The sequence below is a fragment of the Mesoplodon bidens genome, assembly GCF_964165515.1.
Source record: "Mesoplodon bidens genome assembly, chromosome: 3".
NCBI classification, from domain to species: domain Eukaryota; kingdom Metazoa; phylum Chordata; class Mammalia; order Artiodactyla; family Ziphiidae; genus Mesoplodon; species Mesoplodon bidens.
Window position 1 is genome coordinate 10,341,961 of NC_138178.1, and position 25,479 is coordinate 10,367,439.

Here is a 25,479-nt window from a genome sequence, read left to right on the forward strand (position 1 = left end):
CCGTGACAGTGAGAGGCCCACGCACCGCGATGAAGAGTGGCCCCTGCTTGCCGCAACTGGAGAAAGCCCTCGCACAGAAACGAAGACCCAACACAGCCAAAAAAAATAAACATAAATTAATTAATTTAAGAAAATTGACTGAAAAGACATTGAGTCCTTTAAACTGCAGAGCACTTATTTAAAAGAACCACGTTTTAGGGCCAGTTTTTAAATTTCCAAAATTCATTACAGGGTAACTGAGTGGCTTTTCCTATGTCTCCAAAGTGTGGCCTCTTTGCTGCATCTTCTGTGATTGACTATTACGTTAATTCAAGAGTAAACAGCTAGGATCTTACAGGGAGAATAAAGGAGCCATAAAGAAATGTGCAGGACGAGGCTTCCCTGGTGGGGCAGTGGTTAAGAATCCACCTGCTAATGCAGAGGACATGGGTTCGAGCCCTGGTCCGGGAAGATCCCACATGCCGCAGAGCAACTGGGCCTGTGTGCCAAAACTGCTGAGCCTGTGCTCTAGAGCCTGCGAGCCACAACTACTGAGGCCTCGTGCCTAGAGCCTGTGCTCTGCAACAAGGGAAGCCATCGCAATGTGAAGCCCGTGCACTGCAACGAAGAGTAGCCCCTGCTCACCACAACTAGAGAAAGCCCACATGCAGCAATGAAAACCCAACACAGCCATAAATAAATAAATAAATTTAAAAAAAAAAAGAAGTGTGCAGGAAATAAGATAATAATTGGAAAAAGAACTAATGTGATCATAGAGTTTGCACTAAGAAGCTCAAATACCACTTTCTGGTATCAAAATTTCTTTGACATAGTTATTTTCCCCAACTAGTAAAGTTGAGAATACAGGATTCTTTGTGATATACACTTTAGTTTTTTTTTAAGTAAGGTATATTGAGGCATAATTTACATACAATAAAATTCATCCAATTTAGCATACAATTCTGAGTACTGACAAATATATTAGTCATGTAACCACAACCACAGTCAAGATATAGAACAAGTCCATCACACAAAAATCTACCCTCCTGTCTCTTTGTAGTCAAACCTCTCCCTCAGCCCCTGGCAAGCACTAATCTCTTTTCTGCCCCTATGATTTTGTCTTCGCAGAAATGTCATGCAGATTGAGTCATAAGGTGTGTAGTCCATTAAGTCTAGCTCCTTTGATTTGGCACCATGAATCTGAGATTCATCTTTGTTGCTGTACATTCCTTCTTTAATGCTATTTTAATGTTAGTCATTCCTTCTTTAATGCTGAGTATTCCACTGAATAGATAAACCACTGTTTGTTTATCCATTCATTAATTGAAAGACCTTTGAGTTGTTTCCAGTTTTTGGCAATTATGAGCAAAACCACTGTAAACATTTGCATAATAGGCTTTTCCATGAATATGGTTTTCATTGCTGTTGGGAATTGTTGGGTCCTATCGGTCATATGTTTGACCTTCTAGGTATTTGCTAAACTAGTTCCCAAAGTGGCTGTACCATTCTGCATTCCCACTAGCAGTGAACAAGAGTTCCAGCTGCTCCACATCCTTGTCAGCAGTTGACATTGTGACTTTTTAAAAAGCCACTCTAAATGGATCTCATGTGATATTGATTTGAGTTTGTCTAATGACTAATTTCATTGACCATCTTTTCATGTATGTATTTGCTATCCATTTACTTTCTTTGGTGAAGTGTTCAAATTTTTGGTTCATTTTTAATTTTTTTTTTATTATTGAGTTTTAAGAGTTCTTTATATATGTTGAATACAAGTCCTTTCTCCCAGTTTGTGGCTTGACCTTTTATTTTAAGTGTCTTTTGAAAGGCAGAAGTTCTAAATTTATCATGTTAAAACTTTTACAGAAAGTGTTTTTTATGTCATATCAAGAAAATGTTTGCCTAACCCAAGGTCAAAAATTTTTTCTTCTATAATTCCTTCAGGAAGTTTTATAGTTTTAGGTTCCACATATAGGTAGGTCTATAATCCATTTTGAGTTAATTTTTGTACATGTGTTAGGTATGGATTATACAATTGTTACAGAACACTTTTCTATTATTCAAAGGTGCCCAGGAAACAGAAAATATGACTCTGAATTGAGTTTAAAACCTAGTTACCAACACAAGGAATAGGGGAATCTTAAATGCATATTGTTAAGTGAAAGAAGGCAATTTGAAAATGCTACATACTGTATGATTCCAACTATATGACATTCTGGAAAAGGCAAGACTATGGATACTGTAAAAAGATCAATGATTAATAGGGTTCAGGGAAGAGAAAGGGAAGAATGACCAGATGGAGCACAGAGGATTTTTTAGGGCAGTGAAACAAGTCTATATGATATTGTAATGGTGGATACAGGTCATTATTTATTTGTCAAAATCCATAAAAAGTATACCACCAAGAGTGAACCCTAATGTAAACTGTGGACCTTGGATGGTACTGATGTGTCAATGTAGGTTCATCAATTGTAACAAATGTACCACTCTGATAAGAAATGTAGAGAATGGGGGAGTCTATGCATGTGTGAGGGCAGGGGACATATGAGAAATCTCTGTACCTCCCTCTCAATTTTTCTGTGACTCTAAAACTATGCTAAAAAATAAAGTCTTTAAAATATCTGTGAAATGTACAACACAGAGAATTATCCCTAATGTAAACTATGGACTTTAGTTAATAATAATGTATCATTATTGTCTCATCAACTGTAACAAATGTACCATACCAATGCAAGATGTTAATAATAGGGAAAGCTTAGTGAGGGTGATTTATGGAAACTCTTTGAACTTTCCACTCATTTTTTCCATAAACCTAAACCTGTTCAAAAAAATAAAATCTATTAATTTTTAAAAATCTAGCTGCTAACATCAAGAATATTCGAAAAGGTCCTAAACTAACAATGAAGGAGCATACAAAATTACTCCAAGTTATGTCAGACCCTTTACAGGGTCTTCTTAGAAACTAATTATTCTACTATTTGGCTGCCGCCTAAGCAAAAACAGTGGTTTAATTTTCAGAATGAAAAGGGGTCTTTTGAATGAAACTTCAAGAAGAGGTAGATTAAAACGAAAAAGAAATTATTAAACAGACCATAGGGAGCAAATGTCAATAAACCACAAGTTAACTTGTGGTTGACCTCTTCCTAAAGATGCCCAAGATGAGATATCACCATGGATATTCTAAATCCTCGTTCAGAATTAGCAACATTTCAAATATGCTCTAGGATGAAATTTACTTTTGTTCAATTAGCATAAAATGCCTTTAATATATGAATAAAGTAAAAAAAATTACTTTAGTACATTTGTTTTTAAATGAATGTGAAGGATTAGAATATATTAAAGGAAATGCAAATGCTGAATTAAGCAATAGATCATAAAAAATGAAAATGACCGTTATGTTTCCATTTAAAAAGAACTACACCCAGAGGAATGAATTGCATCATGTTAACCCTATGCAATTCTTAAATCACCAAGATAGGTTAAAAGGGGGATTTGTAATAGGAGACCAGAAAACCCTGAAGTGTAGCTTCACAGCACAATGCTATAACAGGGCCTTAATGTTCTTTCACTGAACAAAATTGAAGTATAATTTTCTTAAGCCAGAGCTACACTAATGAAAGAACAGAGCAACAGTGAGAATGAATTCTCTCCCTAGGCTGTAGTCAAACATGAAAAAAAAACCAATAACCTAAATCAAAAGGGATGATATTCTCTGAACAGATCATTACAACTCACTTCCAAAGACAGCTTTTATAAGTTTTCAAAATGTATTCTGTCTTCACTGTGTTAGGAGAGATATGAGATTTTTACTCGAATTTCTGGAAAAGGACTACTGACTTCTGCAGTTGGCATTTCTGACTTTTGCTGTTTTTCATTGCTTTTTGTTTATTCTAAGAATGCTCTAAGACGCTTCGCTTAGTCTGACCATATCCCATGTGAGGCCACAAAAGCAAAAACTCTCATTTTCTAACACTCATTCTAGTTTTTACTTTGCTCATTTTATAAAAGCGTTTCAGTCTTTTTATAGAAACCAATTTTTAGCAAACACCTACACGTGAAGTTTTTGGTAACTGTGGGTGTAATGTTGTAAGACTCGGCTGTATTGCTTTCTGAGTAACTGCACCATTTCACACTGCTGAAGTAATGTGTAAAAGTTCAATTTGCTCCACAACCTCACCAATACTGGGTATTATAAGTCTTTTAAATTTTAGTCATTTTAGTGGGTGTGTACTATAGCTTCATTGTGGTTTTAATTTGAATTTCCCCCCAAAATAAAGATATTAAACATATTATATATATGCTTTTGCAAAGAGTCCAAATTTTTTTTGCACACTTTATAAGAAATTGGGTAGATGCACTTTGTTAGGTGAAATTTCCATCTATTCCTAGAGCGCTGAGATTGTTTATCACAAATGGGTGTTGAATTTTGACACGTTTTTATTGATTTTTTCCTCTTTGATTCCATTAATACAGTGAATTATGATGCAATAAATTTTAATGTTTAACAAACTTATTTTAATGTTTTAATAAAACTGCATTCCTGGGATCAATCCCATTCACTCATAACATATTAACGTTTTTATATATTACTGGATTCAATTTGTTAATATTTTGAGAAAGATTTTTTCCAAATGTGTTCATGTGAAATGTCAGAATATATTTTCTTTTCTTGTAATATCTTTGTCTTCTTTTGTCAGTATAATGTTGCCCTCATAAATGAGTCAACGAGACTGATTATTTCTTTCTTAAAGATTTCATAGGATTCATTTTTTTCCCCAGAATGACAGTGTGAAGAACTCTGTGGACTCATTCCCCAGTATAACTGGTGAAAATTATAAAAATAAACAATGAGTTAAAGTCTTTGGAAATTGTAAGGATGTACAGCAAATGAAGTAACATTTAAGAACACAACTAATATTTGTAGTATTTCATTTTGTCCTCTATAGGCTTATTAACTGTACTTTTTCATTTTATTTTTAGTGGTTGCTTCAGCATTTACAATATGCATCTTTAACTTAACAGAATATGCCTTAAGATAATATTATACCACTTCATAAGTAATGAAATAATATTATACCACTTCATAAGTAATGTAAGACCCTTAAGACTGTACATTTCCATTTTTCCTCTCCTGTCCCTTCGTTATTGTTGCTATACATTTTAATTCTGCATGTAATGACCCCACAATACATAATTATAATTATGGTTTCTTTTTGCAGGTCTGAGTTTCTATATGAAGTCATTTTCCTTCAGCCTTTATTCCACATTTTTATGGTGCAGGTCTCTGATGGTAAATTCTTTTCCTTTGATGAAAACATCTGTCTTTATTTTGCCTTCATTCACGAATAACATTTTCACTGTATACAGATTTCTAAGTTGAAAGCCTTTCAATGTTTTAAATATACCATTGCACTGCACTGGAGGACAGATCAGTGACCAGGCTTCTCTCTGACCCCTACATGTCCTCTTGGTGCTTTTATAATGTGCTCTTCATTATTAGTGTTCAGCATCTTGTTTGTGACATATCTTAGTGTGGTTTTCTTTGTTTATCCTACAAGAGGGATTTTGAGCTTCTTAGATCTGTGACTTTTTTAGTGTTTACCAAATTCAGAAAAATTTCAGCCATCATGTATTTAAATACTGTATCTCTGCCCCCACCCCCCGCCGCCCCTGTACTGCTCTTGGACTGAAATTACACACAGTTTAGAATACTAGATAATGTCCCATAAGTCACAGGGGTCTTTTTCCCATTTTTGTCTGTCTGTGCTCAGTTTAGACAGCTTCTATTTTCCGGTCTTCAAATTCACTGATCTTTTCTTCCACATGTCTAAGCTGCTATTAAACTCAATACTATATATTGTTCACTACAGATATTGTATTTTTCTATTCTAGAAGCTCCATTCAACTCTTTTCTATAGTTTTCATTTCTTTCAACATTATGTTCATGTTTTCCTTTTGAAATCCTTGAACGCTGTGATAACAACTGTTTTAAAGTCTTTATCTGCTAATTCCATTATCCTGCTTATTCTTGGGTCTGATTCTTTTGACTGATTTTTATTCTGACAATGGGTCACCTTTTCCTGCTTCTTCACATATCTAATAATTTTTTATTAAACGATGGACTTCACTAATTTTACATTTGAATGTTCAGATCTTGTCTTCCCTTAATGAATGTTCAATTTTATTCTGTCAGGCAGTTAATCTACTTATGGACCAACCTGAACATTTCAAGCCCTGTTTTTGAACTTCTTATGGGAGGCCAAGGGAAGTTCTTATTCTAGGGTGAGTCTAGCCCTCCCTTTAACGCATAACCTTTCTGGAGGGTCTCTACTAAGTGCCTCGGGGGTTCAACAAAGATTCCCCAATTTGGCTGATCAGAACTCAAGCATCTCTCAACCCTGCACAAATTCCAGCAGTTATTCAGATTACTGCTTTGCAGTAATTCTTACCCTCATAATTGTTCTTTGCCCAACTGCCTGAAATCTTGCCCTATACATTTCCAGCTTGGTTTTCAGTTAAAGACTCAAGGGAACCCCTATGCAGATTTCTGGAGTGTTTTTCCTGCTTAACTCCCCCTTCTTCGAAAATTCCAGCCACTTCTGCCTCCCCAGCATCTTCAGTTCAGCAAGATAGCTGTGATGTCCTTGGGAATGTCCTCCTTAGGCCCGTGGTCTGGAAACTGCCTCCAAGATTAAAGATGAGATAATTGTAGTGTTCCTCTTGTTTATTTCCTTTTCTCAATGTCATAGTCTTAAGCTGTCTCTTTCCCAGTGTTTGAAAATTGTTGTGTTTTTAAAAATATACTTTATGCAGTTTTCTAGTTATTTATGGTACAACCACGCAATGATGCAAGTTACTGTCATGGCCAGAAGCAGAAGTCCCAGATTATTTCTATGCACGCTGAAATTTGAGAAGCTCTGGCAGTGTTTTCCAAACTTTCCTTTGATAAGAATCACCTTAGTACTTGTTTAAAGAACTAGTTTCCGGGCTTCCCTGGTGGTGCAGTGGTTGAGAGTCCGCCTGCCGATGCAGGGGACACGGGTTCATGTCCCAGTCCGGGAAGATCCCACATGCCACGGCGCGGCTGGGCCCGTGAGCCATGGCTGCTGAGCCTGCGCGTCCGGAGCCTGTGCTCCGCAATGGGAGAGGCCATAACAGTGAGAGGCCCACGTACTGCAAAAAAAAAAAAAAAAAAACTAGTTTCCTAAAACTCATTCTTGGAGTTTCTGCTTCAGTGGGTTTGAGATGGGGATGATTCTTATCAGAGTATCTGGAGTATATATTAAAGAACAAATGTACCAGAAGTGTCCTGCTTTTTTTTTTTTTTTTTTCAGGTGGAGGCTTAAAATGTTACCTACTCAGCTAGGCCTTCTTTCACCTCTCTTTTCGTAAAAGATCTTCTTTTTCATTCTTTATTAGCACCCCATTTATATTCTTCATAGTATCAATAATAATATGTAATTATTTAATTTGCCTATTTAGTTTTAAATCGTCTTTCTGCACCATTAGACTCTAAGCCCCAGGATGACAGTTTGTCTTGTTCTCCACTGAATGCCCAGACCCTACCAAAATGCCTGGCCCAAAGTAACAGATAATATTTATGGAATTAATAAATGACTGGATGAATAAACTTTAGTCCTAGACACTTACGCATGCACGCACACACACACAGACACACAAAATGACAGAGGCCATCTTTTCACAGCCACTATGGCTGAGGACATACTAGACAAATAGACTCTGAGACAGAAGACTGTATTCCTCAAGTACTTAAGGTGTTGCTGTTCATCCAACCAAGAAAGGGTAAATTACAGTTTTGCCCTTCGAGCTCATCAGTAGCAAGTGCTTAATACCAGACTGATTTAACTCAATTTTGACTCTGTTTTTTAGTCTCCCAGTTTAGTGATAATCAGATGCAGAAACCTAGCGACCTCCCCCGAGCCCCGCCTACATCCAGCCCCTGATCCTCCACAGTAGATGCTAGGAATTGATGGAAACACTAAGCAAAAGAGCTATGTACGTTTTACAAAGCAGGTCAGTCAACAGATATGATAGCAATAAGTGAAAATTAATATAAGTCTGGTATTTCAAAATGAAGCATAAGTAAAAAAAAATACATCAGTTCTCCCTTTATGCTGACATCATTAGGAAAACCTAGAATACTAAGTAACAAGAAAAATTCCCATAGACATTTCGCAAAAAAATCAGTTCCCACAAAAGAAAACTTTCTACCCCTTCTCTTCTTAGGTGGTTTCATTACAAATGTGTAACTGGAATTTCAGAGAGCTAGCAACTAGTGCGCTTCTGTATGTTCTGAAAATGAATATACAGAGAATGTAGAAGGAAATAATTCCTAAACAGAGGCCTGTATATCATTAATGCTCAAAAATTTACAGTGTAACAAAATGAAAGAAAAAAACAGGAAGAAGAAAAATTGTATCAAAGTGAAAGCAAGAATTCAAAAATCACAACTAAATAACAGAAAAAACAGACTACCCAGTAAAATCTGAGCAAGTAATCCCCTTCTTAGAATTTGAATTCTGGATCGAAATATAAATAAAGTGATTTTTCAAGATGACAGATCTCTGGGCAGGAGTTTGTCTAAGCTGGTACGGCCCCCCTGCACATGCCAGGCTGATAACGAGGGATATTACTGATGGCTCAGCCCCTCCAGGACACACCTTCTTTATGTAGATTCACATCAGAAGCCTAGCATTGTTGGCATGACTCTCTGGGTAACACCACAGCCCCTCTTTGGCCATCCTTTTGGTACCCTCATGCAGAATAATTTATTGGGGCTTTATTATGATAAGAGGTATAATTAGTAGTCATTTTGTAGAATAAAGTATTTATGCCACAAGCCAATTTTCTGAAAGTGCCTCTAAAGCAGCACCTGCACCATTCATGTATATAAATCAGGTAATTGTACATCTAGCCACTTATGTGTATATATAATTAGTCTAATTTGCATATGCAAATCAATTACCTTACATACAGTTTGCCAACTCTTGCTTTCTCTATGTTTTTCCCCCACTTTGTAAGTGCAAATAGGTCAGATTCCTGAAATACTATTTTAATAAACTACCATTTATTCTTTTTTCTCAAGCCTTTTAGGGATATTTCCTATACCTCCATCTGATAATAAAATATAAGGACAAAGTTCAAAGAAGCTGTTAAGTCTCTGCTGATTCATTATATCAGTAAGCCACTTTGCTTGTACCTGATGTTCCAAAAGCATTTTAATCAATCTTTTCTGCTCTCTCAAAAGAACATTTAACTATGAGCTGGAGTTTCCAACTCACACCTAACTCCAAGTGATTATACTGAGAAATGACAATATAATTAGAATACGAATTTGTTAGGCATAAAAGACAGTGACTGATCTCATTCAATATTTTTAAACTCTGGGCAAAGATCTGTACCTTGTGTCCTCACCCATTTAGGCCTACATTAGGCAGAACACCTGTATCTTCAAATGCTAATTTTCCAATGATTCAACATGGAAAAAAGTTAAAGACGCATTACTGAAAATGTTCTGAAGGATATAAATATACAAAATTTTATTCAAGACTGCATTAAGGATTTGCAGAGCAGCACATCTCAAATACACAAACACAAATATGAAGTAAATTCTTTACAATTCACCATTAATTTAAGGCAAAATGGTTTAAGTTCATAATTTATATTCTATTACTTAGGTAATTATGTTGAGATGAGTAAAAGTTTTGCTTTGTTTTAATGCATGATTTAACTAAAACTATAAAGCTATCTTGAACTAAACTGAGAAATACAAATAATTCTGAAATCATAATAAATTGCCTACCTTTGAAGAACACAACTGGTTATTTAAAATTTTTTTACACTTCTATAAAATAATGCACAGCTTCAGATTCTGAGAAGGTTCTTGAAAATTCTATTTTACAATTTTGAAAGACTCTGGTTCAATTAAAGGTGGCAGATTAAACATATACATTTATTTCCTCTCACATGTGAATCTCCATTAAAATGCTAGTAAAGGAATAAAGAGAAAAAAGAACAAAATGGGAGAGAAGTGGAGAAGAGATCGCAACAAAATTTTTCAACATGGCATGCAGATGACTGAGTGGTAACTGAGCAATGCAGAGGAAGCCACAAACTGAAGTGCTAGCTGAGGGCTATTTTGAGGTCACCTGAGCAGATTAACCCAGACAGGGCACGGTAAGAGTGAAAGTGGACGAGGTGGGGGGGGAGGGGCAGAAAAAAGGGATCCTTTGGAGGCCTCTCATCAAGGCTTGACACCCTCTTACCCCACATACAAAATATCAACATCCAGGGGCCTGCCTGAGCACCACACACACACACACAGATGGGGGTTTTGTTCCTTAGAAAAACTGAACTGAACGGACTCAAGATCTGGTGACATCAGTAGCGTGGATAACGGGAGCAAGGCACATAACTAACTACATGACAGGCGAAACAGAGAAGCAACCTGGGAGAGAGGAGGCCAAGGGATCCAGAAACGGTGGATTCCACCCAGGTGAGCAGCAGAGAGATATCAGAGGTCAGATATCTGACAGACCTCCAGAATGGAGCAGGAGGGCATAGGGTTCCAGAGGTGCAATTAATAATCGTGCCAAAATTCAGAATACGGATTAGGAAATGAAAGAGTAGAGAAGTTCGGCCATCTATTTCCAGGTGCAGCAATCAACACAGCAAAAGCACAGACCTACCTGCTCAGGAGAGGGTGGCACCACTAACCTGGATCTACACTAATATTGTTCTGTATTATAAGCCCTCTGGTTCTACTTGCTTTTTATTAATCAAGTGAATGTATTTATTTTTAACAAGATAAAAATGATTAAGTCTATCTGAAATTATATGAACTGGAAAAATACGCTAATTTCATAACTAATATTGTCAATCATTTTAAACATACCAAAAAAAGATGAAGGAAATATGTTCAGAGGTAAGAGTCGTTCTTTTTATAGTTTCAAGTATTATCTACAATGATCACTACTTGTAGATTCGTTTAAAAACCATAATAGAAAAAATATAAAGTATGGAGACAATATAATTTATAAATGATTATTGTGCAGGAAAATCAATGGCACATTCCAAAAAAGAAACAGAATAATCAAATGTTAATGAAATAATGTGAATACAAGACACAGAGAACAAACTTGTGGTTGTCAAGGGGAAGGGGGGTGCAGAGGAGGGATGGATTGGGAATTTGGGATGAGCAGATGCAAACTAGTATATAGAGAATGGATAAACAACAAGGTCCTACTGCACAGCACAGTAAACTATATTCAATATCCTGCAATAAACCATATGGAAAAGAATATCAGAAAGAGTATATCTATAGATACATAGATAGATAGGTAGATATATGACTGAATCACTTTGCTTTACTCCATAAACTAACATTCTGAATCAACTATACTTCAATTAAAAAAATAAAATAATGTGAATACAATAAATAGATGCTGTTAAGGTGATCAAACAAAGGTTTTACTAGCCCTGAGTTTGACAAGAGCAGCTTTGAAAATTTTTTATAAATTTTATTGGAATTAATGATTACTTCAACTTGAATAAAAATATTCAATGAAAATCAGAAGAAACACATTCTGACATTCTTCTAGGACTGGCAGTTACCTTAGTGGGGCACCTTCCAGTACTCCTGCATTACAGAGAATTGTCCCAACTTATCCTCAGAAATTGAAAAGGCAGACTCTATAATTTCCCTTTGGCAAGTTATTCAATATTCAACACCATTTCTAGTAAGGTTTTTCCCCATAAATGTAAATACAGTTGACCCTCCATATCCACGGATCACGCTGTTTGAATCCAACTACATGGAACCCACAGATATGGAGGACCCACCGTACCTGGTTCTGTAGTTTATGTCATTAGTATTCAGTGAAGCCAGAAGAAGAAATTAGCAGCTCGCCATTTTTGTCTAATGAAGCCTCAGGTACATTAATTTTCTCTCATATAATAGCACCTGGCACTGAGCCTCTGTCACGTGTTATGTTGAACAAAATATGGATGAATAAATAAAAATTATAATGAAGTCCCTTTATAACATGTTCTTCTGAAAGAAAAATAATCCTGGTTGCTTTAGTCTTTTATTGTGGAAACATTTTCTTTTATTGTTGGTTGTTTTTTTTTTTGTCTGCACAGCGTGTGGAATCTTAGTTCCCCCACTAGGTATCTGACCCATGCCCCCTACAGTGGAAGGGCGGAGTCTTAACCACTGGACCGCCAGGGAAGTCGTGAAACATTTTCTTTTCATCTTTAACTAATTTTCTTTCATTTCCCCATGTTTCTAAAGATGGCAAGACCAGAACTGGGCATAATATTCTACAAAGGATGTGACCAGCCAGGAACATATTAGAACTGGTTTATAAGGTCAATGTTACATAAACATTAAGTCATTCCAAGACCACACTGCAGAGGCTTCCCTGGTGGTGCAGTGGTTAAGAATCCGCCTGCCAATGCAGGAGACACGGGTTCGAGCCCTGGTCCGGAAAGATCCCACATCCTGCAGAGCAGCTAAGCCCGAGCGCCACAACTACTGAGCCTGCACTCTAGAGCCCGCGAGCCACAACTACTGAACCCACGTGCCACAACTACTGAGCCTGCGCACCTAGAGCCCACGGGGCTAGAGCCCGTGCTCCACAACAAGAGAAGCCACCGGAATGAGAAGCCCACGTGCCACAACAAAGAGCAGCCCCCACTCGCTGCAACTAGAGAAAGCCTGCGTGCAGCAGCGAAGATCCAACGCAGCCAAAAATAAATTAATTAATTAAATAAATAAATTTATTTTTAAAAAAAGACCACACTGCAAATTTCCACATGTAAAATAATGTTGAAACACTCACCTCAAGAACCAGCCACAGCTTATCTCCATTTATTTTATCCTTCTTAAAGTACATGCCATAGAATCTGACCACATTAGGGTGGTCAGACAGTGCTTTTAAGATGTTGTACTCTGCTTCAATCTCTTCATCAATATCCTAGTTTCAAAAAGTCATGGGGAGAGAACGGTGAGGAAAACATGAATGAAGTCAAAGAAACAATTAGACTACCAAAGGTCGAATTTTATTTTGTCAGAGCAAGGTCAGAATAGTTTTCACTGCACTCAGTACTATGTATTGAAACTTCTCATTACACTGCTTAAGGGGAGAGATTATGATTTTCCTGCTAATCAAATATATCTCTAATTACATTTATTTCATTGAAAAGGAATAAATAAAAGGCTATTTTTGCGTGCAATGAGAAAGAAACGTATATGGAGAACTACCTCAGATGATTTTCCTTTCTTTGTAGTGTTAACTTTATTTCGATGGCAAAGCCATTTATTTGAAATGAAAACTTTTAGCTGGTTCATTTTGTTTCTTTAAAGTACAGGATATTCGAAGGCTATCAAAAACTAGTCATACATGCAATGAACTCCTACCTTTCCAAAAAAGTGAAAGAGTTAAGTTACATAAGATGGCATACAGCCTTTAGTTAGCTAAAGGCCCATTCACCAGAAGTAGAATAGGTTGTTCTCCCATCAGTAAAAGTGCAAACATGACTAGGTACTTAGTCATGTATCTAGGAAAATCACATATACATGAAACAACTCACAGAGTCATAAATAAGAAAAAGACTTCTAATATTTTATGGTAACATTTAATGTTCACACTGTTTTAAGACAGAATCATGGAACCAGAGAGCTGGAAAGAATTTTAGACCAGAGCTCTAATTTGAGAGGAAGAAACTAAAGCTCAGGGCAGTCAGAGTCACAAGAGCTGGTTTGTGTGAGATCCAGGACTAGTCTACTGCCTTCTAGTATTGCTCATTTCCTCCCTACCTTGGAGAGAAGATTATTAGTTCAAAATCCATAACAGTAAGACCCTTTTAATTAAAAAAAAAGCCACTCTGCAAAATGCCTGGGTGCATTTAAATTTATTTTATTAAGATTATAATCTTCTGGTTATAAATCTTTTTTATTTGACTTGTGGCATGATGAATGAGAGTAAATAAAGAATTCTTAGGGAAATACACAGGTACCATGACAACAATAACAGCAGCAAAAGCACACATTTCATACTATAGTTATGAATCTACACGTTTCATTTAAGCAATAGAACAAGACATGATTTATAAGGTTAGCAGTATACCAAACACGAGTAAATTATGAAAGCATAACGGCTACATGTTTTCACAAGCCACTTGTTCTTGTCCATAAAGAAGCAGAGGAATGAGAGAAAGACACTGATTATGGGTCGATACATTGAGATCAGTCTGGAGCCCTTTCTCTCGCCACCATGGACCCCAACCCTTAACAGTGAAGACCAGAGGACAGACCCATAATTGCAAAGAGCAGAGGTACAGTTACTTTGGTACAGCCTAATTTGTGTCTCTCTTCCCTCAGTTTGAATGGTAAGAACTTTCCAACAGGGGAACATGAAGACATGCAGCATCAGTGAAGCCTGGACACAGTGCTATTCATTTTTTTCCCTCCAGGGTATCTAATTTACTACTTGAAAAGAAACCCCACCTTCCCTCTCCTCTGCTCAAAGATATATGAAACTATGTAGTTATTACGGATTTAGCAGAAATAAACTATCAAAAAAGAAAGAGCAACACCAAGATGAACAGAGGCCCAGGGGCAGACCTTTTGCAGGGTCCTACAGTTTATGGGCGTAAGACCGGTGACGAGACTCTGATGCCCTCTGCACACACATCACGTCATTTCCGTCACACGGCACTCCCATCACGTGTGCAAGAGCTGAGTAATTGGAGAAGCTGTTCTCAGTAGAGGTTTGGGGATTACGGGATCACTGAGCTTATTCTGGCTCCCCCAGGTGCTAGGGGAGAGCTACGTATGTCCCAGTAGCTGAAAATGCTCCCAAATGTCCAGCTCTCACTCCCGGAAAGAAGAATCTAATCCATCTCCTCATGCTCTTAAAGGCAAAGAAAGATGTGTTTCCCTCATCAAAACAGGATTTCCCCAAAAAAGCTAAGGAGGAGCCCATTGGGGCACTGCTGAAAAAGAGGCCATGTGGACTGACCATGACATTCAATTTTTCACAAGGAACCTCACCCTGGTTATAAAGGAACATCATTTCTGCTCTGGAAACACTTAAGTAAACCTGAAAATTAACTTCCCTTTTCTGAATGAAAGTTAATTTAAAAAATATTTCTGGTTTGGAATAAGAGGAATTCTGCCTGAAGCCTAAATAAACACAGGAAGAAAAGGAGATCTGGTACAGATGACATTTTAGGATTACTTCTAGACCCATAAATCTGTATTCTGACAACACTTTGAAATCTAAACTAATATTAAATCAACTGTTGAGCTGTTGAGAGTTGTATTATTTATATACTTATTTGCATTACATACTTATTCATGTATCAAGTATTTATTGTACCTTATTATATATGTTAAGCATATAAACAAGGAACCTCTAACAAGTAGACTTTTTTATTAAACATTTTCTTCAAATTGTAACTGACATTGTGATAAATAAATCAAGATAAGATACCTAGAGACTTTTTAACTGTTTAATACAGATTTTTTCTAAAAGTTAATTAGCAGGAAAAAAAAAACAAAACAATGTGACTTACATGAATCGGATCCAGAATTTTGACTGCTGCTTTTTGGCCATTTTTCTTATTCAACACTTTAAAAACTTTTCCATAAGTTCCTTTGCCGATTGTTTCAGTGATTTCCCATGTATCAGAAGGATCGGGAAAGTTATCAAAGATGATTGTTTTTCCAATTAATGGAAGCATCTTAAAAGTTTAAATCACTGGAGAGAAAAAGCACAGAGTTTCATCTACATTTGACTGGTGATATTAAATGGCACACATAAACTCATGGGAAATTATCTAATATTTTCACTGATATGGAAAATACACAGCAGTAACCAAATGTACTCGGAGTCATGGAAAATTTTTAATTTCAATTCTTTTTTGCAAACAGACGAATATGAGTTTAATAATGCTTTGTAAGCAGGGCTTTCTATGTGTGATACAGTTCCACTTTAATTGCTACTAATTATTTTCAGATTAAAATAAGAGGCACATATTTAAATCATTTTGATGTACTGCTTTATACTCATGAATCAAAGAATTCTAGAATGAACCTTAGAGATGATAAAATTCAACCTCTCCGTCAAAGTAAATCCCACACTTTAAAATGATTGTGTTTTATATCACTGGTCTATGTAAATAAAACCCAATGATCGGTCCCCCACTGCTTTTAGGATGAAATTTCTTTCAGGTAAACTACCAGGTCCTTTAAAATATGGCCCTTGCTGGGCCTCCCTGGTGGCGCAGTGGTTGAGAGTCCGCCTGCCGATGCAGGGGATACGGGTTCGTGCCCCGGTCTGGGAGGATCCCATGTGCCGCGGGGCGGCTGGGCCCGTGAGCCATGGCCGATGGGCCTGCGCGTCCGGAGCCTGTGCTCCGCAACGGGAGAGGCCACAGCAGTGAGAGGCCCGCATACCGCAAAAAGAAAAAAAAAAAAAAAAAAAAAAAAAAAAAAATATGGCCCTTGCTTAATTTCCTAGCCTCACGTCTCAACACCTCTTCCCTCAGACACTACAAACCAGCCACTTGGGATCCCTCAGGTCATTTCTTTCTTGCTTGAGGATCTTCATATACACTATTCCCTCCCAATTCTGTGGTTTCTTTGCTACTACTTATCTTTTCAGATGTTAGCTTAGATTTCATTCCCTCCAAATGTGACCACTATCCATCCCATCTGGGTTGCATGCCCACCTCTGCACTCCAAGATCACTCTGAACCCACCTTGACCTGATATTACTGTATGCCCAGCACCTGGCACAGTGCTGAAATAATTAGGAGAATATGGCCAATAAGGTCAAGTGATTTTTAAAGAGATTTTATACATAACCTAAGGTAAGATCTTCCAAGAAAAGCTTTTAGCCTTTCATGTCCCCCTTATATTACATTCAACTATTTCTATAAAATTACAAAGGAAGAAAAAAAGGAACAGAAAGAGAAACCAGAACTTGTAGCGGTCCTCAGAATTTTTCAATTATCTGTACAAAACCTCCCTCTTTTCGATGTTAAAACGTTGATGAAAAAAAAAAGCTGATGCAGTTGTGCGTGTATGTGTATGCATACACATAGAAACACATCTATTAATAAATGTGTTAATATTACATACTAATATTAGCCCATGAAATTCACTTGTCTGACCACAACTTTCAACCTCATTTAAACCACCAATCCATTGATTCCTCGCTTTCTTTATATTCATCAGATCTCTTCAGTCTTCATTCCCTCTTCATTTTCTCCTTCCCCAGCATAAATTCTACAGCTTGAATTATGATAACTTCCTTGCAAATGCCCTCAGCACTCTTGTTCTTCTCTTTCTCCACCACCAGTCTCCTGGGGTTAAGAAACCAACTCTGGTTAAACTCTGCATCTTCTTCACACCTGTGCCTGTAGCTAGAGAAAACCACACAACTAGGCTGTATCGTTTCACTTTAAATTCAGGATAAAAAACTTGCAAGTAGACCCTCAATGCTGCCCAGCAATTCTACTGCACTTCCCTGGTTTGTATATTCTCTTCTCTCTGGGGTGATTAACTATTTCACAGTGATCTCTGTCCTCAAATTTCTCTCTCCTCAAATTGTTCCCTCTTTGCTGTCCATCACCTCCCACAAAACTTCCCAACTGATGCCCTCATTTAATAATTAAGTGACAAAATGGAAGCATTAATAAACTTAATCTTATCTCAGAAACTACAAACCAACGTGCATCAAACAGGAGGAGCTCATTCAATTTATCATCAGTACCTGCTGTTTGGCCTCAGTCTTTTTCGTCTGTTCCATCTCATCCATCATATCTCAGCTCAAATATAACATTTTTAGAAATGTCTTCCCTGTATATTTTATTCCTCCATCAAAATGTACACTACAGAGGGTACAGACTTTGTTATTTTTAGCGCCATATCCACAGTTCCCAGAATGATGCCTAACACATTGCAGACAATTAGTTAATGCTCGCTAAATGGGCAAATGTTTATTTGTTTATCTGTTAATTCTGAGAACTGAGATCTTATCTCTCTTGTTCACTTACAAATCTTACAATGCCTCACTCTGTGCCTGGCATATAGTAGATGTTAAATACATAGCTGTTGAATAAGTGAATCAATATGGTTCTTCCAAAAAAGTTTTTAAATGGGAGAGAGAAATAAGGATTAGGAGGAGCTGAAAAGAATGTGAAAATCTAAACAAAATAAGGATCATATTCTGATTCATTATATTTAAGGGGACATCATCCGGTAAATGGCTATGAATGTCTGCTGAAAATTACACCACTACATAAAAACACACTTATGAATAGTTCTTACATCACTACATAAAAACACACTTATGAATAATTCTTACAACACTTAATCCTTAAGAAATTCGTGCTTTTGATCCGAAATGCAAAGAAACAAGTAGGAGGTAATCAGTAATAATCATCCACTTTAGTGATTTCATAATCAGTCACAAGATAACTACCTTTTACATCTATCTACCTGAGTCATGCAAATAAGCATTTATGCCATCCATATAAGGTAAAATTTAGACCAAAAGACCAAATTAAATCTTATTAAATGCCTGAAGTAGGAGTTTTCAACCAGGAAAACCATTCATTTTATGGAATATTGCCTTTTCAGTGGCAATGTTATTGAACACTATTTTAATTTCTGCTGTTTTAATATTAGGGATTAACTGTTGGTCTTTAAATATACAGGCATATGAATTCAGTTAAAAATGACTGAACACCAGGGTTTCCCTGGTGGCACAGTGGTTGAGAATCTGCTTGCCAATGCAAGGGACACGGGTTCGAGCCCTGGTCTGGGAAGATCCCACATGCCGCGGAGCAACTGGGCCTGTGAGCCACAACTACTGAGCCTGCACGTCTGGAGCCTGTGCTCCGCAACAAGAGAGGCCGCGATAGTGAGAGGCTCGCACATCGCGATGAAGAGTGGCCCCTGCTTGCCACAACTAGAGAAAGCCCACGCACAGAAATAAAGACCCAACACAGCCAAAAATAAATAATAAATAAATTTTTAAAAAAACGACTGAACACCAAATATGTGCAAAGTATTTTAGAGTTTTGGGGATACAAAGATAGGTAACTTGTGGATAGATAAATAAATATGTAACTATACTATGAAAAGTGATAGGTAATAGAAATAGGCATAAAGTGCTATGGTTGCCCAAGTGAAGAAGCAATTAATTCTGAAGTATCATGAAAAGATATAGAAATTAGCAGTACTAGAGCTGGACATTAAACAAGAACAGGAGTTTATCTAAAATAGAATTTCCTCTTTAACAGTTCATAATAAGACAAATATTTAAAGCAGTACATTGCTACATTATAAAACAATAATCACAAAATGACAAATGCATAGGCATTTTGGAAACTGAATACACTTAATTAAGTCCCATTTAAAACAAACAAAACTTTTAGGCAAAAGAACACTAAAAAGACTTCCTCAGAATTAAACAGTAAAGAATTTCAAGAATTAGAATAGAAACAAGACTTGACTCCTAAACTATACATTTCAAATACACAGTTGTTGGGCTTCCCTGGTGGCGCAGTGGTTGGGAGTCCGCCTGCCGATGCAGGGGACGCGGGTTCGTGTCCCGGTCCGGGAAGATCCCGCATGCCGCGGAGCGGCTGGGCCCGTGAGCCATGGCCGCTGAGCCTGCGCGTCCCGAGCCTGTGCTCCGCAATGGGAGAGGCCACAACAGTGAGAGGCCCGCGTACCGCAAAAAAACAAACAAACAAAAAAAAAAAAAACACAGTTGTTTATTCTTTAAGAATAAAATAAAATGTCACAGTTAGTAAACAACTATTTAATGATTATAGTAAATTGCATTCAACATAGCAATGCTTATATTTTTTCTAGTCTTCAGCACCCAAAGAATAAAAAAAAAATAATTCTCTACCTCATAAAACTAAAACATATAATTGTTCTTAATTATATGATCATGTAATCTAAAGAATTACTTTCGACATACATACATATATATATATATATATATATATATATATATATATATATATATATATATACTGTATTTTGATCTGTGTATTTACCATAACTCTGAAAAGGTACTTACAAAGCTACATTTTAAAATGAAAAATCACCTTTTTTAGTTGATTTATTATATATTGAGCTACTGAGGTTTTTCTCATGATAGAAAAAAAGACCATAATACAACAAAAATGTATCTTACTTCAGGATCTTAACACTCATCTCAACAATTATTCTGACTGCTTATGTAAACCTGCACTTAATTCTTCTTTACTAAAATAATCAAACTGCCTGCAGGTTCATTCTAACACACAGCATACACAGGATGATCTTTCATTGGGCTCTCTCTTCCCTCTGTCTAGAATGCTCATTCTCCAGGAAGCCACATGGCTTACTTCCTCCAAGTCTTACATCAGCCATCACCTTACAATAAGACCTACCCTAACCAAACTATTTAAAATCTCAACCTGCCGTCCTCCACTCCATCCTGCCTCCCAACTCTTGGTCCCCCCTACCCTGCTCTATTTTCATAACACATTACCTCTTTGCACATTATATTATTTCCTGTTTATTATGTTTTATTTATTTATTTTTCTATGCTACTAGAATGTAAGCCCCACGAGGGCTGAAATTTTATCCAGGTTGTTCACTGATGTATCCCAAAGACTCTAAAACCACGACTGGCACACAGGAGATACTCTGTAAGTATCATCCAGGCAAGGATGCCTACTTTTGCCATTTCTATCCAACATAGTACTGGAAGTCCTGGCCAGAGCAAGCAATCAAGAAAAAGAAATATGGGACTTCCCTGGTGGTGCAATGGTTAAGAATCTGCCTGCCAAGGGGACACGGGTTACAGACCTGGTCCGGGATGATCCCACATGCCACAGAGAACTAAGACCGTGCACCACAACTACTGAGCCTGTGCTCTAGAGCCCACGTGCCACAACTACTGAAGCCTGCACGTCTAGAGCCCATGCTCCGCAACAAGAGAAGCCACCACAATAAGAAGTCCACGCACCGCAGCGAAGAGTAGCCCCCACTCGCCACAACTAGAGAAAGCCCATGCACAGCAACAAAGACCCAACACAGCCAAAAATAAAATATAAATAAATTTATTAAGGGCCTCCCTGGTGGCGCAGTGGTTGAGAGTCCGCCTGCGGATGCAGGGGATACGGGTTCGTGCCCCGGTCTGGGAGGATCCCATATGCAGCGGAGCGGCTGGGCCCGTGAGCCATGGCCGCTGGGCCTGCGCGTCCGGAGCCTGTGCTCCGCAACGGGAGAGGCCACAACAGTGAGAGGCCCGCATACCGCAAAAAGAAAAAAAAAATAAATAAATAAATAAATAAAAAATAAATTTATTAAAAAGAAATAAAAGGCATCTAAATTGGAAAGGAAGAATAAAATTATCTCTATTCACAGGTGACTTGATCTTATATGTAGAAAACCCTAAAGAATCCACAAAGGCTGTTAGAACTAATACATGAATTCAGGAAAGTTATGGGATGCAAAATCAACATGCAAAGATCAGTTGAATTTCTATACACTTAACAATGAACCCAAAAGAGAAATTAAGAAAGTGATTCTATTTATAATAACACCAAAAAAATACTTAGGAATAAATTTAACCAAGAAGGGTGAGAGACTTGTACAGTGAAAACTACAAAACAATGCTGAAAGAAATTAAAGAAGACACAAAGAAATGGAAAGACATGTCGTGCTCACGTATTGGAAGATGATATTGTTAAGATGTCTATGTGTACTGCCCAAAGCAATCTGTAGATTCAATGCACTCCCTATCAAGATCCCAATGAGATTTTTTTGCATAAATAGAAAAAAAATCCATCCCAAAATCGGACGGAATCTCAAAGGACTTCCAATAACCCAAACAATACTGAAAAAGAAGAATAAAGTTAAAAGTCTCTCACACTTCCTGCTTTCAAAACTTATTACAAAGCTATAGTAATCAACTCATAGTGTTTTACTGCCACAAGGACAAACACATAGACCAAGGGAATCAAACAGAGAGCCCAGAAATAAAACCTCACATATATGGTCAAGTCATTTTCAACAAGACTGTCAAGAGCATTCAATGAGGAAATAACAGTCTTTTTAACAATTTGTGTTGAGAAAATTGGAAATCCACATGCAAAAGAATGAAGTTGAATCCTCATGTTACACCACATGCAAAAACTGACACAAAATAGGTCAAAGACCTAAACATAAGAGCTAAAACCATAAAAATTAGAAGAAAATATATGGGAAAAGCTACATGACACTGAATTTGGCAGTGATTTCTTGAATCTGACACCAAAGCACAGGTAAGAGGAAAAAATAGATAAATTAGACTTCATAAAAATTAAAAACTCTTGTACCTCAAAGAACACCATCAACAGAGTGAACAGACAACCCACAAGATAGAAGAAAATATTTGTAGAAGAAAATATTTGTAAGTCATATATCTGATAAAGGGTTAATATCCAGAACATAAACAATGCCTATAATACAACAACAAAATAACCTAATTTTAAAAATGGGCAAAGGACTTGAACAAACATTTGTCCAAAGAAGATATATATAAATGGCCAATAAGCATATGGAATCACTAATCCTTAGGAAAATGCAAATCAAAACCAGGAAGAGATACTACTTCACAACCATTAAAATGGCTATTATCAAACAACAAAAAACAAGTGTTGTTCAGGGTGTGGAGAAATTGAAACTCTTGTGATTGCTGGTGGGAATGTAAAATAGTGCAACTGCTGTGGAAAATGACATGGTGCTTCCTCAGAAAAACACTGAATTACCACATGATCCAGCAATTCTGCTTCTGGGTACATATGCAAAATAATTGAAAGGAGGGTCTCAAAGAGTTATTTGTACATCCATGTTCATATCAGTATTACTAACAACTGCTAAAAGGTGGAAGCAGCCTGCATGTCCATCAATGGATGAATGGATAAATAAAATGTTTTATTACATATAATAGAATGTGATTCAGCCTTAAAAGGGAAGAAAATTCTGACACATGCTACAACATGGAAAAGCCTAGAAGGCCTTCTGTGTTGTGAAAAGAAAAGCCTGTCACAAAAGGTCAAATACTGTATGATTCCACTTACACATAGTACCCAGAATAGTCGAATTCACAGACAGAAAGTACAATTGTGGTTGCTAGGAGATCAGGGAAGGGAAATGGGAATTATTACTTAACAGGTAGAGTCTCAGTTTGGGAAGATAAAAGAAGTTGTGGAGGTGGATGGTGGTGATCGTTGTACAACAACATGAATGTACTTACAGCCACAGAACTGCACATTTTAAAATGGTTAAAAGGGTAAACTGTGTAATGTACATTTTACCACAATAAAAATATTACTCCGTATGTAGTATAGGGAAACAAAGTAAAGAAAAACAGGAGAGCCAAATTGAAAGATTTGGAAGGGAGACCAGAATGGTCTGCTTGCTCTCAGATCCATGCATGACCTTCCGTGTCCTGAATCTTGGGGGCTGACATCTCAAAACTGTATTTCCCAAACTCCTTGTCCCACTGGCTTCCTCCCCTGCTAGATGCTGTCAGTGAGAGTACCAGGCAGGAGACTGGATGGTAGGAGGATATTTCTCCTCTGCTTTCTCTGGGTTTTGTGGTGCCTCCATCAGTGGCTGTATCTCCCCAGCGGTCCCTGTTCCTGTAGAGCAGACTTGCCATGGTTCTAGATGGCCTCAGCTTCTGAATTCTGGTAAGACTATCTCCTTGCTGTAACTCTAGAGCCTGAGGCATGACAACAGTTTTTTTGCTATTGCTAACTTTTAGTTTGCCTCATTGTCCCAATTGGCTTTCAGATATCCTAAAACAGTGGTCCCCAACCTTTTTGGCACCAGGGACCGGTTTCATGGAAGACAACTTTTCCATGGGGGTGGGGATGGCTCAGGCGGTAATACAAGCAATGGGAAGCAATGGGGAGCGGCAGATAAAGCTTCGCTCACTAGCCTGTCACTCATCTCCTGCTGGGCAGCCTGGGGGTTGGGGACCCCTGTCCTAAAGCATTTGTAACTAATCCCCCATATGTCTTAGTCTGTTCAGGCTTCTCTAGCAGAAACAATATAAACTGGGTAGATTATAAACAACAAACATTTATTTCTCACAGTTCTAGAGGCTAGGAAGTCCAAGATCATGGTGCTGGTAGATGTGGTGTTGGGTGTGCGTTCACTTTCTTCCTTTCTTTTTGCTGTAACCCCACATGGTGGAAGGGAGGAGCTCACTCTCTGGGGTCTCTTTTATACAATGCTAATCCCATTCATGAGGCTCTGCCCTTGGGACCTAATCACTTCCCAAAGGCCTCATACCCAACACCATTACCCTGGCGGTTAGGATTTAAAAATATGAATTTGGGGAGGATACAAACATTCAGACCATAGCACCAGATTAAATTCCCTCTGTCGAACTACTTGGTATTAATTCTGTTTTCCTGACTGATTCAGTCTAACAGGCATCTAATCAGCCTGAGAAGCAGAGAATGGAGAAAAAGCAATAGACAGTGGCTGGACGTTTTCCCAAACAGGTGAAAGGTATAAACACTCAAATTTAGGAAGCTCAGTCAATTTTTTTTGAAAATCCACAGTTAGATACACTGCAATGAAACTACAGAAAACCAAAGACAATGAGAAGCTCTTAAAACCAACCAAATAGAAAAGATATATTACATATAGAAGGAAACAATTAGAGTGACTGCTGATATTTCAATAGAAAACAGTAGTATAATATTCAAAATGCTGAAATAAAATAACTGTTAATCTAGAACAAACAAAAGTATCCTTCAAGATCAAAGGCAGATTTAAGATATTTTTCACCAAAAAAAAAAAAAAAATGAGTTTAACGACAGTGACCCCTGAGAAAGAGAACTTCTAAAGGATGTCTCTGAAGAATGATAATGGTCTCACAAGGAAGGTCTCAATTGCCAAAAACAGTAAATAAATTGTTACACATGTGTGTAAATCTAAACTAACACTGACTGTAAGAAACAATAATAGACAAAAATGAACAATAATAATCAAAAGCAGAGTGATAGAATTTAAAATGTTCTTAAGTTCCTCATATAGTTAAAGAGGCAATTAGAAATAATAACTTTAGACTTTAAGATATACATGTCAAATACTTACACACTAGACCCTCAAAATACTATGCATAATATTAAAAGAGAAAAAGTGATATTAACAAACTCATTCAATCAAAAAATTCAGGAAAAGAGAATAAAGGAAGCATAAAAAAAGCAGAAGAAATAGAAAGCATAAAATAGCCTTGTGGAAAGAATTATAAATATGTCAGTAATCACAAGAATTATAAATGGACCAAACTCACCAGTCAAAAGACAGAAACCAGTAGCTTCTGGCTGTTTGCATGAGATTCACATAAACTACAGACAGAGATAGACTGGAAATAAAATAATGGTACCATGTAAATA

At 37.2% G+C, this 25,479-nt stretch overlaps 1 protein-coding gene across 3 annotated transcripts in view; it reads right to left on the bottom strand.

Moving 5' to 3' along the window:
* The window catches only part of LOC308614543 (myosin-IIIa), a 129,593-nt gene that overhangs the window by 98,780 nt on the left and 5,334 nt on the right, over positions 1-25,479 (bottom strand). For 2 of the 3 annotated variants that reach the window (XM_081228990.1, XM_081228992.1), the window contains exons 3-4: positions 15,580-15,764; positions 12,843-12,977 (exon numbers count right to left, since the gene is read on the bottom strand). In XM_081228990.1, the coding sequence (XP_081085116.1) occupies positions 12,843-12,977; positions 15,580-15,747 (303 nt within the window). In that variant the 5' untranslated portion in view covers positions 15,748-15,764. Of the gene's footprint in view, positions 1-12,842; positions 12,978-15,579; positions 15,982-25,479 lie in introns of those variants that run through there. The other variant, XM_081228991.1, reaches the window with a different exon arrangement.